Source organism: Copadichromis virginalis, linkage group LG7 (assembly GCF_057382275.1).
Source record: "Copadichromis virginalis isolate Kocher_CV1m ecotype Utaka linkage group LG7, C_Virginalis_male_GT1.1, whole genome shotgun sequence".
NCBI lineage: Eukaryota > Metazoa > Chordata > Actinopteri > Cichliformes > Cichlidae > Copadichromis > Copadichromis virginalis.
In genome coordinates, this window is record NC_140624.1 from 51,684,357 (window position 1) to 51,699,585 (window position 15,229).

At 43.4% G+C, this 15,229-nt stretch overlaps 1 protein-coding gene across 5 annotated transcripts in view; it reads right to left on the reverse strand.

Annotated features, from left to right (window-relative positions):
• Nucleotides 1-15,229, reverse strand: part of rapgef1b (Rap guanine nucleotide exchange factor (GEF) 1b) — a 44,836-nt gene that overhangs the window by 14,779 nt on the left and 14,828 nt on the right. For 4 of the 5 annotated variants that reach the window (XM_085464093.1, XM_085464091.1, XM_085464095.1 and 1 more), the window contains exons 2-11: nucleotides 8,075-8,220; nucleotides 7,353-7,531; nucleotides 5,722-5,878; nucleotides 5,540-5,628; nucleotides 5,289-5,447; nucleotides 4,729-4,779; nucleotides 4,031-4,145; nucleotides 2,589-2,769; nucleotides 1,733-2,239; nucleotides 507-709 (exon numbers count right to left, since the gene is read on the reverse strand). In XM_085464093.1, the coding sequence (XP_085320219.1) occupies nucleotides 507-709; nucleotides 1,733-2,239; nucleotides 2,589-2,769; nucleotides 4,031-4,145; nucleotides 4,729-4,779; nucleotides 5,289-5,447; nucleotides 5,540-5,628; nucleotides 5,722-5,878; nucleotides 7,353-7,531; nucleotides 8,075-8,220 (1,787 nt within the window). The remainder of the gene's footprint in view (nucleotides 1-506; nucleotides 710-1,732; nucleotides 2,240-2,588; nucleotides 2,770-4,030; nucleotides 4,146-4,728; nucleotides 4,780-5,288; nucleotides 5,448-5,539; nucleotides 5,629-5,721; nucleotides 5,879-7,352; nucleotides 7,532-8,074; nucleotides 8,221-15,229) is intronic. The other variant, XM_085464092.1, reaches the window with a different exon arrangement.

Genomic DNA, 15,229 nt, shown 5'->3' on the forward strand with positions numbered 1-15,229 from the left:
TGATAAAGGCCGGTCTTATCTCCAACTAACAACCAAACACCTCCACGTATGTGCAGATGTCTGCTGCGGTTACAGAAATGGAGAGAGAAGAAAGAGAGGGAGTCGAATAGGTGAGGGAGATAACAAGAGAAGAGGAGGCTTGAGAGAAAATTGATGAGGATTACCGCTGGAATGCACTTGCAGCTACTCTTTGCTTCCTGCCGGCAGGGACCACCGCCGCTGCAGACGGCTTGTTTGTATTCTTCACACGGGCTCGCAACGCTTTTTAGTAATTTAAGGTGTCATTTCATAAATTGCAGTTTCATCAACGAACACTTCACCGCTTCAAAGTTTTGCTCTAAACGGAACTGAATGATTCCAGGAATTTAAATTACAGCTTTGCTCACTCGGCCCAAATGAGCAAACCCGGCTATTTTATCTGCTTCAGGCCTTGAGAATTTATGAAATGTGGCGAAATATTAAAGGAGCTCGAGGTCGCGGCCCTTTGAAGTAGAGATGTCTCTTACCAGTTGTCTTTGCTTTGGTGGCAAAGCCGGGGGCTGCACCGGCTCGTGCACTGAGTCGGTGCTGCTGAAGGAGTCGTTGAAGCCGTAGACCTCCTGGAAGCGCTTGTTGCGCTGTTCATAGATGCTTTCGCTCTGCGGCATCTGGTAGAAGACAGAGGGCTGTGGCTCCGAGTAGTCTTCCACAAACTGCATGTATTGAAGGACTGGAGGAAAGAGATTGATTCGATTAGGAAACGTGTTGTTTATTTTGCGTAAGGTTCCAACTTTAAGAAAAAATAGTTATTATTATTCTCTGGCTCTCTTCCAAAGTGCGTCTTTTGTCTCATCTTCCTCTCCCCAACCAGTCACAGCAGCTGGCTGCCCCACCATAGGCCTCTTTCTGCTTGAGGTTCCTTCCTGTTAAAACAGAGTTTTTCCTTCCAGCTGTTGCCAAGAGCGTTCTCATAGGGGGTCATTTGACTGTTGTGATTTTCTCTGTATTACTGTAAAGTAATACAATTTGAAATTAACCTTGACGTCTATAACAAGTGTAAATAATCAGTATTGCTCATGCAAGATGGGAGATATAAAATACAGGAGATCTAAAAAGGAAAAAAAAACGTAAGCGTGTCACAGCGAAGTGTTGGGCAACCACACAATAACATTTTTCATTAAACTCCGTCTGCGTGGTTAACACCCTGGTGATTCAGACATTTTGCTAAAAATGTTCTAAAGCCCATGAATGCATCACTATGACATCATCAGTTATTTTCCTGGGTTTGACAAAGCTCCTCGTATGACACAAACCTTATTATATAGTGATTCTCACTGGGTTAACAGTAGTGTGCATATACTGCACTTTACATCAACCAGGACTCTGGAATGTGATTAAAAAAGCAGGAAGGGCAGTCTGCTGCTGGGAATGACATAATACAGTAGCATGAGAGGAAGTGATGTAGCAGTCGGGCGAGGAAGTGACCATCCACTGCCCTCTGTGCCCCTGGAGCCGAACCCATTGTAGCACATCCTGGTGTTCACTTCCTGCCTCTATTCACAGAGGAATATTTCCTTGACATAAACCGCGGTGCAACAAGTGGATGACAAAGTGCACTGAGCGTCCTTTTCCAAATCTCAACTTCAGTCTTTAACCTTTAATCTTACTTTACTCATTTAAAGGTCGTCCTTCTTTCTAGACCTAACAGCTGCATCGTAATGTCTCCTGCCCCTTTTCTCCCCCCCTCACTTACTGTGTTTGCTTTTCTTTTCTGGCAGTGGCGGTGGGCTGGCGGGGACATCTGCATTCTCACTGGCAACGTACTGGGAAACAAACACGCCCCCATTTGTTTGGGGCATGGGTGAGATGGGTGTGAAAAGGGGGAACGGTGGCGTTGGATGAAGTTCCTCTTCCGACAGGTTGTCGTACTGCGAGGGGAATCGCTCGTACAGCACCCTGGAACCACTGTCGGAGAAGGACGACGTTTGGGTGCTGCGCCGCTTCTTCATCGGCAGGGCAGGGGGTGCGCTGATGCGGGAGGACTGATTGGGCTGGGGGGTCCAGTAATCTTGGTGCTGGGGTGGGGGAGCGCTGAAGCGTGGATGCGAGGGGTGCTGTCCAGGAACGGGGGAAGAGGACTCGCTGTGAGACTCGGGCAGGGGGCTGAGGCACCCCCCAACTGGTATTGGGGGCAAGTTTTCCCCAGCTGACAAGTCCTGGTGGAGGAAGTCATAATCTGGGTCGTAGTGATCTGTGTTGTCTGCAAAGATAAAGAGAAGATGATTTTTATTTACATTACATTTTATTTTTTTTTATTTAGTTCTTCATATTTCATCAACAACTAGTGTTGAAAATATTAAGGAACCCACCCCCTTTAGTCAATTATAATAGCAGGAGCTAACACAGCATAATTACCTCACAGTTGAACTTTTGACTGTTTTTTTTACTTTTCTGTCAACTATTTGTGCAAAAAAAAAGCACATATTTTTCCTGATTTTGTACATTGTTAACATTTAAATATGCACCCATCTTTAGTATTTTGTGCAAGCAATTTGACCAGCATAAGAAATAAAATAAGCAATTCAGCGCTGAATAGCTGGACTTCTTACCGAGCGTCTCACAGCTGGTGTTCCGAGAACACTGCCCGCTGTCCTGCTCTATGGAAGAAAGCTGTTCGTCGGATTTGCTGAGTTTCCCCATGCTGCTGCACGGTGAAAGACGGGGAGAGTCGCCACCGTACGAGTGGCTTCCCCCAGAGAAACGCCTCTGAAGGAACTCCTGTTCATACTCCTGTTGTTGCAGAGACACTGAAAGGTTAGTTTACTTCCTACAAATACCTACTGCATTTAAGGTTTTAAAGTAAACTAATGGGATGCTATAATACAGTGCTGTGCAAAAGTCCTGAGCCATTATTTTCTATTGGTATTTTGTAGGAAAATGGGAAACAGGTGCAGTGATTTATTGAAACGTGCAAACATACATGAAAATACAGTACACAAAGCAAAAATGGAGGTTGTACAATTTGAACAAGTATATACAATATGACTTGATATGCTTGATCACAGCCTGAACTCTCTTTGGCAAAGTTTCCTTCTGATTTCTTTAAGTAGTCTTCAGGAATAGTTCTCCAGGCTTCTCAAAGGACATTCAAAGCTCTTCTTTGGATGTTGGCTGCCTTTTGTTGCATTCTCAGTCAGGATGATCCCACACTGCTTTAATAAAGTTGAAGTCTGGACTCCATGACTGATAGTGTGTTTGGGATCGTTGTTATGCTGAAAATGAAGCTGCTGCCAATCAGATGCTTTCCAGATGGTGTTGTTTGATGGATCAGAATCTGACTGCACTTTTCTGCGTTCATAATTCCATCCGCTTTGACAAGATCTCTAACACCACTGGCTCAAATGCAGCCCCAAACCATTACAGATGGCAGTAACATCTTTTGCAGACGACTGTAGACCCTCACCTCTTGTGACCTTCTCTCATGTACATACCAATGACGACTGGAATACATAATTTCAAATTTGGATTAATCACCCCATTTGACATGTTACCACTAATTTTCAGTCCATTTCTTGTGTAACGTGGCATCCATTTCTCCCTGTCCTCCTTCATTATAAATGGCATCTTGACAACCATCCTTCCACTGAGACCATTTGTGATGAGACTTCAGCAGACCGATGAACTGAATGGCAGGGTACTGTTTCAGGTCTTTACTGGATTCTTTCTTATTTCTTAAGGACACGACTTTCAGATACTCCACACCAGGTTTTCAACTAATAGATGTTTGGACTCACCTTATTGGTGAAAAACCAAAAATTCTATTTTATGCCTTAAAAAAACGGAGCAAAACAAAACAAAAAACTATTCATATTAAAATGGTCAGGTACAAGGACTGGATTGAAAAAGAGTGAAAAAACAGCCATGGAAGTCTGGAGAACTAATGCTCAAAATGACAAGAAATTCAGGTGTCTTGGAAGCAAAATATAAGGAAATGAGGGGTGACTCAAGAGTTTTGCACAGTACTGTAGGTCACTGGACGTTAAAGCCTCACCTGTCTGTGGTCACTACACGGGAGGCTGGAGCCACGGCTCATCGGGGCGACAACTGCCACTGGTGTAGGTGAAGGGGCTGACTGTCGCTTCTTAGGAGGAAGAGCTGGTGGAGGACTACAGACGGATAAATGGAGAACAGCAGAATAAGAAAAAGAAAGAAAGCAAAACAGGAACAATGAGCGTTTTGTCTCAAAGTTAAAAAAAGGTCAATCAGGCAAGCACGCAGAACACGCGGTTCCTGACATGTATGCGCGCACACACACACACACACACATAAAAAACAACAACAACAAAAAGATGTATATATACATGAACACACACACATTATCATCCCTCCTCTGGAGAGTGAGATGAAAAGTGAGAGTGTTTCATGTTAGGCTCTCTCCTGCTTGTCAAACCTAAATTCTCTTAGTGAGTTAATATCATCCAAATGAGGCGACGAGTGAACAGAAGCGACCATGACATGGAGGCCAGCGAAAAAGGACACTTCATAGGGTCAGTCATACACTCTCATGCACTGGGTGGTCTTCTGATTGGATGGGAAGGTCTTCAGGGAATACCCAGGATGACACAAACTTTAAAACAACGCAACCATGCAAATCAAAAAGCACTTTCATCCAATCCAGAAGTTTTATGGGGAAGGGGGGAGGGGTGGGATGTTATTATGGAGACAGATGATCCTATGGGGCTAACATACTTCTCCTTCTGAGAGGGTCTCCTTTGGCCAGCCTCGGCACTCAACTGTGCTCTGTTCCCAGAATCCAAAAAATGGGAAAATAAATAAATAAATACAAAAAAAATGACAGACACAGCAGAGAGAGTAAGGAAGGAAGAGCAACAAACAAACTACTGATTCAGATTTTTAAGGCTCGAGTATAAAAAGTGTTAATAGTTCAAACCTCAAAGAAAACCCCTTTGAATTCCACAAAAGCTTCCTTTACTCCTTATTTGTTACTCGTGAAACAACTTGAGAATAAAGAAAAGTTACACTGAAACAGCTGCAACGAATAAATGCTTTGTGGCGACGGTACAAATGGTCACAAAATAGTTTCGGTGACCTCTGACCGCACAGCCTCAAAGCTACCAGACAAAAATAAGGCGACAGGAAATCCTTTGGTTTCTACGGACTTTATCGCCACAGCGAACGCTTCAGCAACGTCTGCTCAGCTGGGAGAAGTATTGATACTGTAGCCCTGCTCACTTAAACACAGACAATCCGCAATATCACACCCGCAGCTGGAGCGCTTTCACCCTCACCTGAGCTCAGCCATTTTGGCTTCCGGTAGTGGTGGTTTGGGAGGTGCTACTTCCACGTCTGGTACTTCAGGGGCAGCTTCCACAGGAGCGGCTGCCGGAGCCGGCTTACTCGAGACCTCCTGCTCCCGATCTATCAGGGGCATCTCTGCTGACACGCTGCTGCGTACGTAAAGAAAAAAAGCAGATTGAGTGACGGGACGTACTCGGAGCGCCTGAATCTTCGTAGTCCTGCGAGTGTGCTCTGCGCTCACCTCTCGGCTGTGACAGCAGGTGCTGCTGGTTTATTAGGTGTGGTAGGTGACGGCTGTTCCTGCTTCTCTATGGTCAGCTTCACCAGCTCCTGTTCACAGACAGACAACGCAGCCAGTCTCAGTCTCCTCTGAAAACTCCACTTTAGCACACTGCCACATCATTTTCAGCACAGGGCCCATACCTTTACTCCATCCAGCACCGCTTTGATGACATTGGTGACAGAAGCCACATTTTCCTTATCGTCCAAGTCAATCCCGTCAAGCATCACCTGGTCGGCCCAGCGGATAAGGTTGGCCAAACTCTGATATACGCGGCTGTGGCAAGATGACAGCGCCGAACTGTTTGACGAGAAGAGGAATTCGGAGGGGGGGTCGGTGGTGTACAGTACAGATACGACGCACATCATGCACAGGAGGGGAGAGCAAAAGTGAGGAAGGAGAATGATCCAAGAGGGCACAACAGCAAGGCGTGAAGAAGGAGAAGGAGGAGGGGGAACATGTTAGGCTGCAAGTGAGAAAAATCACAGAAATAAGACACATTCTATCTACTGTCTATCAACAAACATTTTTTGGGGGGGGGATTGGTTGGAATTGCTTAGGCTACAAGCTTGAGGCTAGGAATAAGGCTGCTAGAGCTAACAGGAGAGTGTAGGGAAGTGGGTGTTGTTTCACCATTTAGCAAATCATACTTTGAGACTTAACACTAAGGTGTGGCAATGGCCTGTACCAACACGCAGCGACTGATTCACAGTGCAGGAATATCCTTCCAATGTCTCTGCACGGCTTAGTCCTTAAGCGAGTGGGAGAGAACTGAAGCTATAGAAGTAGGGAGATGGTGGATTGGACAAGTATGGGACGTAGATCACGCTAGAGCTGAAGAGATCTAGAGTGATTATAATTCATGTGGCTGACTAGACTTTGTATATACTAATACAGTTTTAGCAAATAAGCTCTCTACTTAACTCTCACTGGAGTTACATCTATTTGACTCAAATTAAATTAAATCCCTGAAACCAAATATACCGCACATGTAGCCAACGGAAAAATGGTTTTAATCGCTAAAATGGAAACTTAACAGCTAATATTATGAAACAATATTTACTTACTGTAGCTCATTTGCCAAAAGACATTAAACTTAGAGCTGTAAAGTAACTATAATGTAAACTTTTACTGGGATCTGTCGAGATTTGGACTCGGTAAGATTGAGTTCAAATCTTAAAATATGGCTGCTGCTCAGTTTTCCAGCAACAATCCATCAACTGCTTCTAAACACAGTGCTCTGACCTTTGACCTCCGTACTTCATCTGTAACGATGGGTGAGAAAAAAGGCACAAAGACAAAGACAGAGAAGTTTCAACATGTCCTGGCAAAAGCTGTCCACAAAAAACTGTAGCTGGGCTTACTTTAAAAAAACAACAACAACAAACACACAGGGGAAATAAAGCAAACTGACTCGTGCTACGGGCTGATATATCTCAAAGCTGAAATTAATTTCTGTTCCACAAAAAGAAATGTGTTAATGGAGAGAGAGAGGGCAGCGAGTGATGTGAGCTTATACAACTTCAGATTTCGAATCGGGGGAGCCTCGAGGGGAGCCTGCGAACTTATCAATCTTCACAAGCTCCTCGCTGACAGGAAGCCAGCGTCTTTCTAGTCTGAACATGTGACCGAGCTACTTTACAAGCTGCTTCGAGAGGCAAGAATAATAAGAATAAACTGAGAAGTGATACAGTGTCACTAATATAAATCTAAAGTGGGGAAAAAGACTGCAGAAAGAATATTATAACACTGACCTACATTTTCTATTACCCACCTGTGCTGTATCCGTGCCTCTACCTGCACCAGGGGCAAGATTGCTTCAAGCACCTTGCTGGCCGAGCCTGGAAGCATCTCCAGAACCTTCTTCTCCACGACCATTTTGTCCACGATTGTCTTGAAGTAGCGCAGGGCACTGACCACTTCTTTCTCCTGCTCCTCCAGCCTACTAACCTTCTAAAAAAAAACCCACAACCACAAAACAGTGTCTCAGGATTAGACTGCAAAGTTCATTTTTATAAGAGAAGTAAATAGTTACTATTTAGTCTGGGCTCTGTGCATTGGGTCTGCTACTCCTGTGGTTTGCTCACAGTTCAAAGCATCATCTATCAAGTGATGTGGCTTTGAGTGATCTTGGTGCTCCTGCAAAGAGCTCTTTGAGCCTCTCTAGTCTTTCACAGCAGGACTGCTGAGGAATATACTCATTACACCAAAAGCCTTTAAGAGCTAACAGAGTTCATTCACGACGCAGCGCGGTTCCATTCGCGCCTTTATAGGTTTAGACACCTGCTGAAGCACAGCCAGCCGCCACAGCGACTGGGAGGCTGTGGGAACCAGCAGGGAAACCCACGTGCGGACACAATGGAATAGAGGAGCACAAAACATCTGACAGGAAAACAATCGCCTCGCAAAGAGGCAAACAAATACACGGAATAGGCGGGAAAGCGTTGGATTTCCCACGATACACACATGTCTGCTGGCGCACACAAACACACACACCTTGTTAGTAGGTTTCTCAGTACTCTTGGCTGCTGTCTCGGGCTGCAGTTGCTTGCCCTTCTTGGATGGAGTCCTCTTGATCTTGGGAGAGTGGAACTTGTCCTTCAGGATCATGGTGATAGTGGACAGATGGGACCGTTGCGAGTCTGTGGACGAGAGTGGGAAAACACAGGAAGTTGAATGGTCAGTTACGGAGGAGAGATTCTCAAGGGGGAGGTGGGGGGTGAGGAAGGGGGTTTGAGGATAGAAATTAGATGTAAGCAGATGGCACAAGCTCAGTGAAGTGCTGATATCACTATCACACAGTGGTGCTCAAGTCAGGAGCTGAGCACCAGCAAGACTCCAAAAGGGAAAACTGGAGTCTTTAATGCTAACACAAATCTGCTGCTCAAGCTCATCTAGCAGCTCATTATTTGTACAGATGTGAGGGAGACCAGGCCAAAGCAGACGAGTGTGCCTCTGCTAGTTAGTGCAGAGATGAAAATGACTTTACAGGATTACAGAGACAGCAGCTTCATAATAGATGAGTTATTTAGCAGAATTCCAACTAGTTCATAGCAGTGAGGGTTTAGTTGATCCCAGGATTAACAGAGTCTTAACATAAATAAGGTGCTCCCTCATGTTGTCCTTTCACCTCTTTGTCTCTCCCCTCCTATGTGAAGCTGAACCAGGAAATAAATACTAATAAGAGCAGTGGGAGCTGACATGACGAGTGTGGGTTTTTATCAGTGACAAAATGACACCTTTATCTGCTTTAATCTCCCTTGAGCGCCGCAACGGCGGGATGTGGCATTCTGGGGCCATCAGCGTGAAGGAAAACAACCAAAAAGACTGCAGAATAGCAATCAACAGCAGGAAAGAGCCACAAACCAGACTTCCAGAGAGGCCGTGCTTTCATCTGCACCATTGATCGACACGACACGCAAGCATCCACCCCACTGTTCTATCTCTAATCCCCGTCATCCTTTACACCCAGCGCAAAGCCAAAGTTCGCCAGGACGGCCAAGGACGGCCTCGTGTTCTCATTAAAAATGTTGGTGAGAACGGCTGCCGTAGCATTTCCTGAGATTAGGCATGCGTGACCCCTTGTCTCTTGTTCTTACGCGGATTTTTTTAAAAATTTTTATCCCAGCTTCACACACAAAAAAAAAAAAGAAAAAGAAAAAAGAAAACTCCAGGTGAATTTGTTTTTCGGGATGGGGCAAGCATTAGTAAGTTATTCGTGTCGCAGAGAGAGAGGATTGAGCAAAACGCAGAGTTGCTGGAAATCTCTTTCATGACTGCTCATCAATTTTAATCTGAATTTGACCCAGTTTCTAATATCCAAATCGGTTGAATCAATCACATATAGATGTTTCAACGTGTTTGCTTTCCTGGGGTAAAAACAAACTAACTCAAATGTAACTTCATGAGGGAGAGAGTAAATTCATGCCACCGTGTGACAGAGATAGCATATTTTATTGGTATGCTGTGCCTCTTCATTTCACACAGTCAGTGGAGTAAAGAAATAACAACGTCTAGTCAGCTGGGCAGGATTTAAGGAGAAGGAAGACAAGTTTATCAAAGAAGACAGAGCAGTCACTCGGTGCGATGAAGACCCTGCAGGAAGGGACAACCTTCTCATCTGCACTGCTGTCTGGATCTACACTTTGTAGTCGCGCCGCAGGGGGTGATGTAGTCCTTCAGAGCTCCAGAAGAGCACGGTCTGAATAGCACAGCTAGCGTGAGAGATTATTTTACACCCCGAGGCTGTACATACAGTGTTAAGTCAGTTTTGCCACAAGCCAAGACACTCTCCTGGCTGGACTTCGCTTTACAGAGTCACAGACTACATGTAGAGTAGTGAGTATGTTTTTGATTGCACATCAGCCTTCATATAAATTCAGCGCCCCCCCCGCCCAGAATCCCCTTAATCTGGGAACGTGCACAGGGGATTGTGTCGGACTTCACAAAAACGCTGCACCCTCTCACTCAACTGCAGCTTACACAGAGCTGTGTCCACGTTTACAGCTGCAACTCAGCATCGTCCCAGCCCCAGAGCTGAGAAGCAATGACACGAGCACAATGAGTGCATACGATCGATACAGCTGGTGACCTCAGACGCCACATCGCGGTCCCGAGGCTCAGCTGTTTATCAGGCGCACAGGGCTGGTTCCATCAATCCTCCGCTCCCCTATTCACTTCTCAACCCAGTCTTTTTTTTTCCTCTTTAGTTCTTGGGAGCAGAAAGAACTGGAAGTCTGGCTCAGCATGAAAATGACATCATCAACAGAAAGAAATGGACACTGTTAAAGTCAGCAAGCATGAGAGAGAGAGGGAGAACACAGTGAAGTGCTCTGTTATAGTCATGCAGCCCCCCCTTAAGTATCCACCCTCCCCTCCTCTGTGAGAGAGTGCACAGCCAGGTCCTCTCCTCAGCTTCCTGCCTGCTGCTGGCCAGAATTATGATGTCATTGGTTGTAATGTCTCAGACAGATCTGACGAGTCATCGACGAAACAAAACAGTGAAGGAAACTTTACAGTTAAACCGTTTTGGGGTGGGATAAAATTGGAAGTTGTGTAGGCGCTAATACTGTTGTCGTCTGCTACCCGTAGATTCTGGCAGCCTGGAAAACAGTAAAACTGTCTCAGTGCCAAACTGAGACTGGAGACTATTCATTTCTGCACCTCGAACACCCAAGCGCCATGAATAAGTCCAAATGGAAGCACATTTATGCACTTAACCCTCGAACAACCTGAGGCACTGTTAGATTACCGTCACTAAAAAGACTTCAAAGCATCCCATGATCCACCTTATTAGAGTTTCTGCCAGTTTTTACTTTTTACATAAAATGCAACACATTTTCCAGCCTCTATTTTCTCAGGTTTTTAGGCATATTTATGATGAGCACATAAGTGGCCAAACTGGGACTTGGATCATGTCTCAACAACTATAAAACCAACCTTGTTCCCAACCTTGGGGACCCAGGACCCCATTTTGCAGATCAAAGTAATTGGTGCAACCGCTATACTGAAGGCTTTAAACAATTTTTAAAAGCTACAATTTGGTTCCAGTCTTCAACATATCAATCTATGCAGCTTTACACCATTTCAAATGTTACTTCAAAGCCAATACTTGTGTTTTTACTACTTTAAAACTGCTTTGAGAGACCAAGGGGATAAAAGAAGAAGAATTAATTTGAAGATTTAATATGTGATGCTTTGCCTTTGTTGATTTCTATTTGTGGCTTCCATATCCATTTTAGTGAAAAGTAAAAACTAAAAAAAATAAAACAGCAGAGCCTAACTGACAAACATCAAAGTGGGTTAGGCTTCCATAAAAAAAAAAGTCTTGGTTTATCTCTTACATTGTAAAATGCTTCAGTCCCCTGAAGAACTGAAACCAAACAACCCCCAAACCCTCACGTCACACTGCAAACTCACAATTACGCGTAAACCTCCCGCAAAAAAAATCCCCAGTGCGATGAGTTCACAGTTCATGTGAACGCCACGGTGGTAAAAACCTTATGACAATCGGTTCATGTTAGTTCTGGTAGCAAAAATCCAAGTCTGTAGGATATGTGAAAAAATGACTATAAATGACATTGTTAAGACTAAATAGCGAAGGATTTAACAAGTAAACATCTTTTTTGGAGGCTTTTAAACTCTGCAGACACTTTGCTGCTCTTAAAGGCCTTGGGGACATTTAAAGCAAACACTTGAGTCTGAACAACTCTTCAACAAAGCCTGGGAGAGTTCTCATCCAGCTCTGCGGTGTTAACAGATTCCCTGGGAGCTTTCTAGCTGCTGAATTGTCTGAAGGCTTTGTTACACAATAAGCAAACAGAAAAAAAAAAACCACACACACACACACACACACACATAGGGTGTAAATTTATGGATGCTTCTGGCAAAAAGAGGTAAGTGGATGCAATATACCGCAAATTAATTTTGTGTATATTTCGCTTGTTATTTGCTGGAGCCTGAAAAGACCTCTGCATTTAATTCTGCTGCCCTAAGGCAACCCACAGACACCTGCTGTCCAGGAACATTTCATTTAGAATAAGAAATAGTTTATTTAGTATTCCACCTGGAAAGGCAGCCAGTCTAGGGTTTTGTCAGCCTCACCACATGAACCATAGCTACGAGCACAATCCCTACAGGCTAACATGATTCTGTATCAGTGTGATTAATATCTTGAAAAACTTCCTTGAACTCATGACCCTCCCAAATCGCAAGGCAAATGGTTTTTTAATAAACAGTTTTATTTGGAATCCTGACAGGCTGTCAGACAAAAAGACATACCTGAAGGTGTTTGAAATGCTGCTTCCTCATAAACTGAATATTATTAAATTAGGAGGGTTTTTTTTCCTCTCTCCCCTTTCTATTTATAATACAGTATCTCTGAGTGGGAGGAGGTTAATTCCACCCCTGCTATTAATGGCAGTCTGTGTAGTGTGAAAAACTGCAATTTATGAAACAACTTGTTTCTTAATTGTACTTATCTTATTTATCTATTTTCCAAATTAGAAAAAAAAATCCCGTTCTGTATTGCTGATCATGACGACTGGTGCCATATGTGTGTGTGTCGGGGTGTGACGGGCTGGCAGATTGATGTGGTTGCTGCTCAGTACAGGTGTGATCAATACAGGACAGCTGGTGGCCTCTTCCCTTCTCACTGGCCCTGTAGGCTTAGAGTAAGACGAAACAGGGTGGAAAGCAGAGATGAGGCTGTGCTTAGTTACATGTACAGCTGTCACCTCCTGCTGAACCCCTTCAGTGAGGAGCTTCTCAGTGAAAGTGTCCCCAAACCTTCCTCTGCGGACGTGTTTAGCCTGTTAGACGACCGCTACGAGAGTCACAAAGGTCACTGTGTGACAGCTGTTCAGCATATGAAAAAGGTAAGTGGGGGGGGGGAACTGATCTGAAAGTGTGCATAGAAAATGTTTAGAGGATGAATGAACTGCAAAAATAAGTTCTTTTTCTGCTTTACACAGACTCCTTGAGAGATAAAACCTACAAGTATATGTATACATAGCCTTCACACTGGACTCATTCAGTCCATCAGTATGTTAATATGCTTTTGAGTTTATAACGGCATTTCTGTCGCACACATTTTGAAGCAAAGACCCACAGTACCAGCAATGTTAACTTGATTTGCTAGCTGGGGCATCTTTTCATCTGTCTGGGACAGTCTTAATAAACTCAATAAGCTGTCATCTGACCAAACTGTCACCAGTTATAGCGTTACATCCAACAGGCTTTAAGAACTGTGCCATTACTAACACCTAATCGTGACTGTCAGCTTACTTTAGGTTTCAGTTTGGTAAACCTTTACTCTGTCATCATGTCCGAAAACTGGTTGGTGTGGATCCATGTTCTTATGGCCCCAATCACAGGCATAAAAACCAGCTGGCATTAGCATGGTAACCACCAGTCACTGAGGTAAAATGTATAATCCATGACCAGTTATGAGCAGTTGCTGGAAATTGCTACCAGTCATTGTCAAATTCAAATTTCAAATTCAAATTTTATTTGTCACGTACACAGTCATACACAGTACGATATGTAGTGAAATGCTTGGACAACTGCTCGTGACCTAAAGAAAACAAAAAAGGAAACGGCTATGAATAAGATAGGAAATAAATATGAAAAATTAAAAAGGGTAAATTTAACTAGGAAGGAATAAAATATAAATTAAGGTTAAAAATGAAATAACTGTACAACACAAATTAGAATGAAGGGTAAATTTAACTGGGAAAGAATAAGAGAAAATATATAAATTAAAGTTGAAAATAAAATAACTGTACAACAAAATACACAATATAGAACTATATAAGAATGTATGAAGAAATATAAATAAATATATACACAATAACAGCAGCTGTACAAGTGTTAACTGGAAATGAAGAATATAATGTCCAGTGTTGTGCAATCCACATTATGTCTTGATTGCTAAACACCAGTAACTGGTCTATAGACCCCCTAGTAACCGTTGGTCACTTGGGAAAAAGGTGTATTCCCCAGCTGGTTGGCAAATAGTTGTAGGAGGCTGCTTGCAGTTGCTAGGTGAAACTGTCACACAGAGGTATGAAGCACTGCACTGAAAGCCTCCTTGCAATTGTTTGGGTCACTAGCAGATTGCAGCGCTCAGTAATGTATATAGAAGATGGCAAATTGTGTGGAAAAAAGTCGCTGAATACTTGCTAAACAGCATTGCAGCTGTTTTGCACTCGCTAAAAAGTTGCAATGCAAACTGGAAATGGTTCAAATCTACCCCAGTTCATTTGCTGTGTATGTTCCCTTATGCTCTCTCCTAGCTGTTGTGTAAACTCTAAATTGTCATGCCATAATAAAAGTTAAAAAGCCCATAAATATCTTTTTAAAAATTATTTTAAGGTAAGTCACATGGAATCATGACATTACCCCTGCATTTGATGTAAATAAATGAGTTCTCTATAAGAAGTGCCCTTTTACAAAGATTAGATGGGGTTGTAGATCTAACATAGGTATGTTCCTCTCACCCACATAAATATAAAAATACACACAGCCACAAATATGCTTGATTAAAAAAAAAAGAGCCTCTACAAATTGATGCACATTAATCCCACTTTCCTTTTAAGCTATAGCTGTTACTGTTTACGCAGCCTTCTTTAAATAAAGACAAAGAATCTGGCACACTTAAGCAGAAACCCACCATATGGGATACACGTAAATAGCCATGTCATTGTTTATAAGCGACTCTGCTTACATTGAGCTCTTATTTACCTATGAAAATGACAACAGTGTTAACTGCTGTCTGTTACACTGCGGAACAAGAAGTAAGACCTGCTGTGGAGCAAAGGGTGGGGGGGATGCTAGCCTGAGGCACATAAGATGAACAGCAGCGAGAAAAAAAATGGAGAGGAAAGAGAAAAATTCAACAGGAAATATTTAAGTGCTTAGTGAATTATTTATTCTCTCCATTGTAGTGGTTATTTCCTGCTGGCGGTGTTCAGTTTTCAATAGGAATCCTCTTTATATCCACAGTTAATATGCAGCGTTATAGGAAACCACAGGCTCTGTGTGTGTATGTGTGTGTATGTGGGTGGGTGGGTGTGTTGCAGGTCAAGCCACAGTCCAAGGATGACGAAGGTAGGAAGGTCTGGTATGTGCTGTGACAAAGTCTGAGCTACC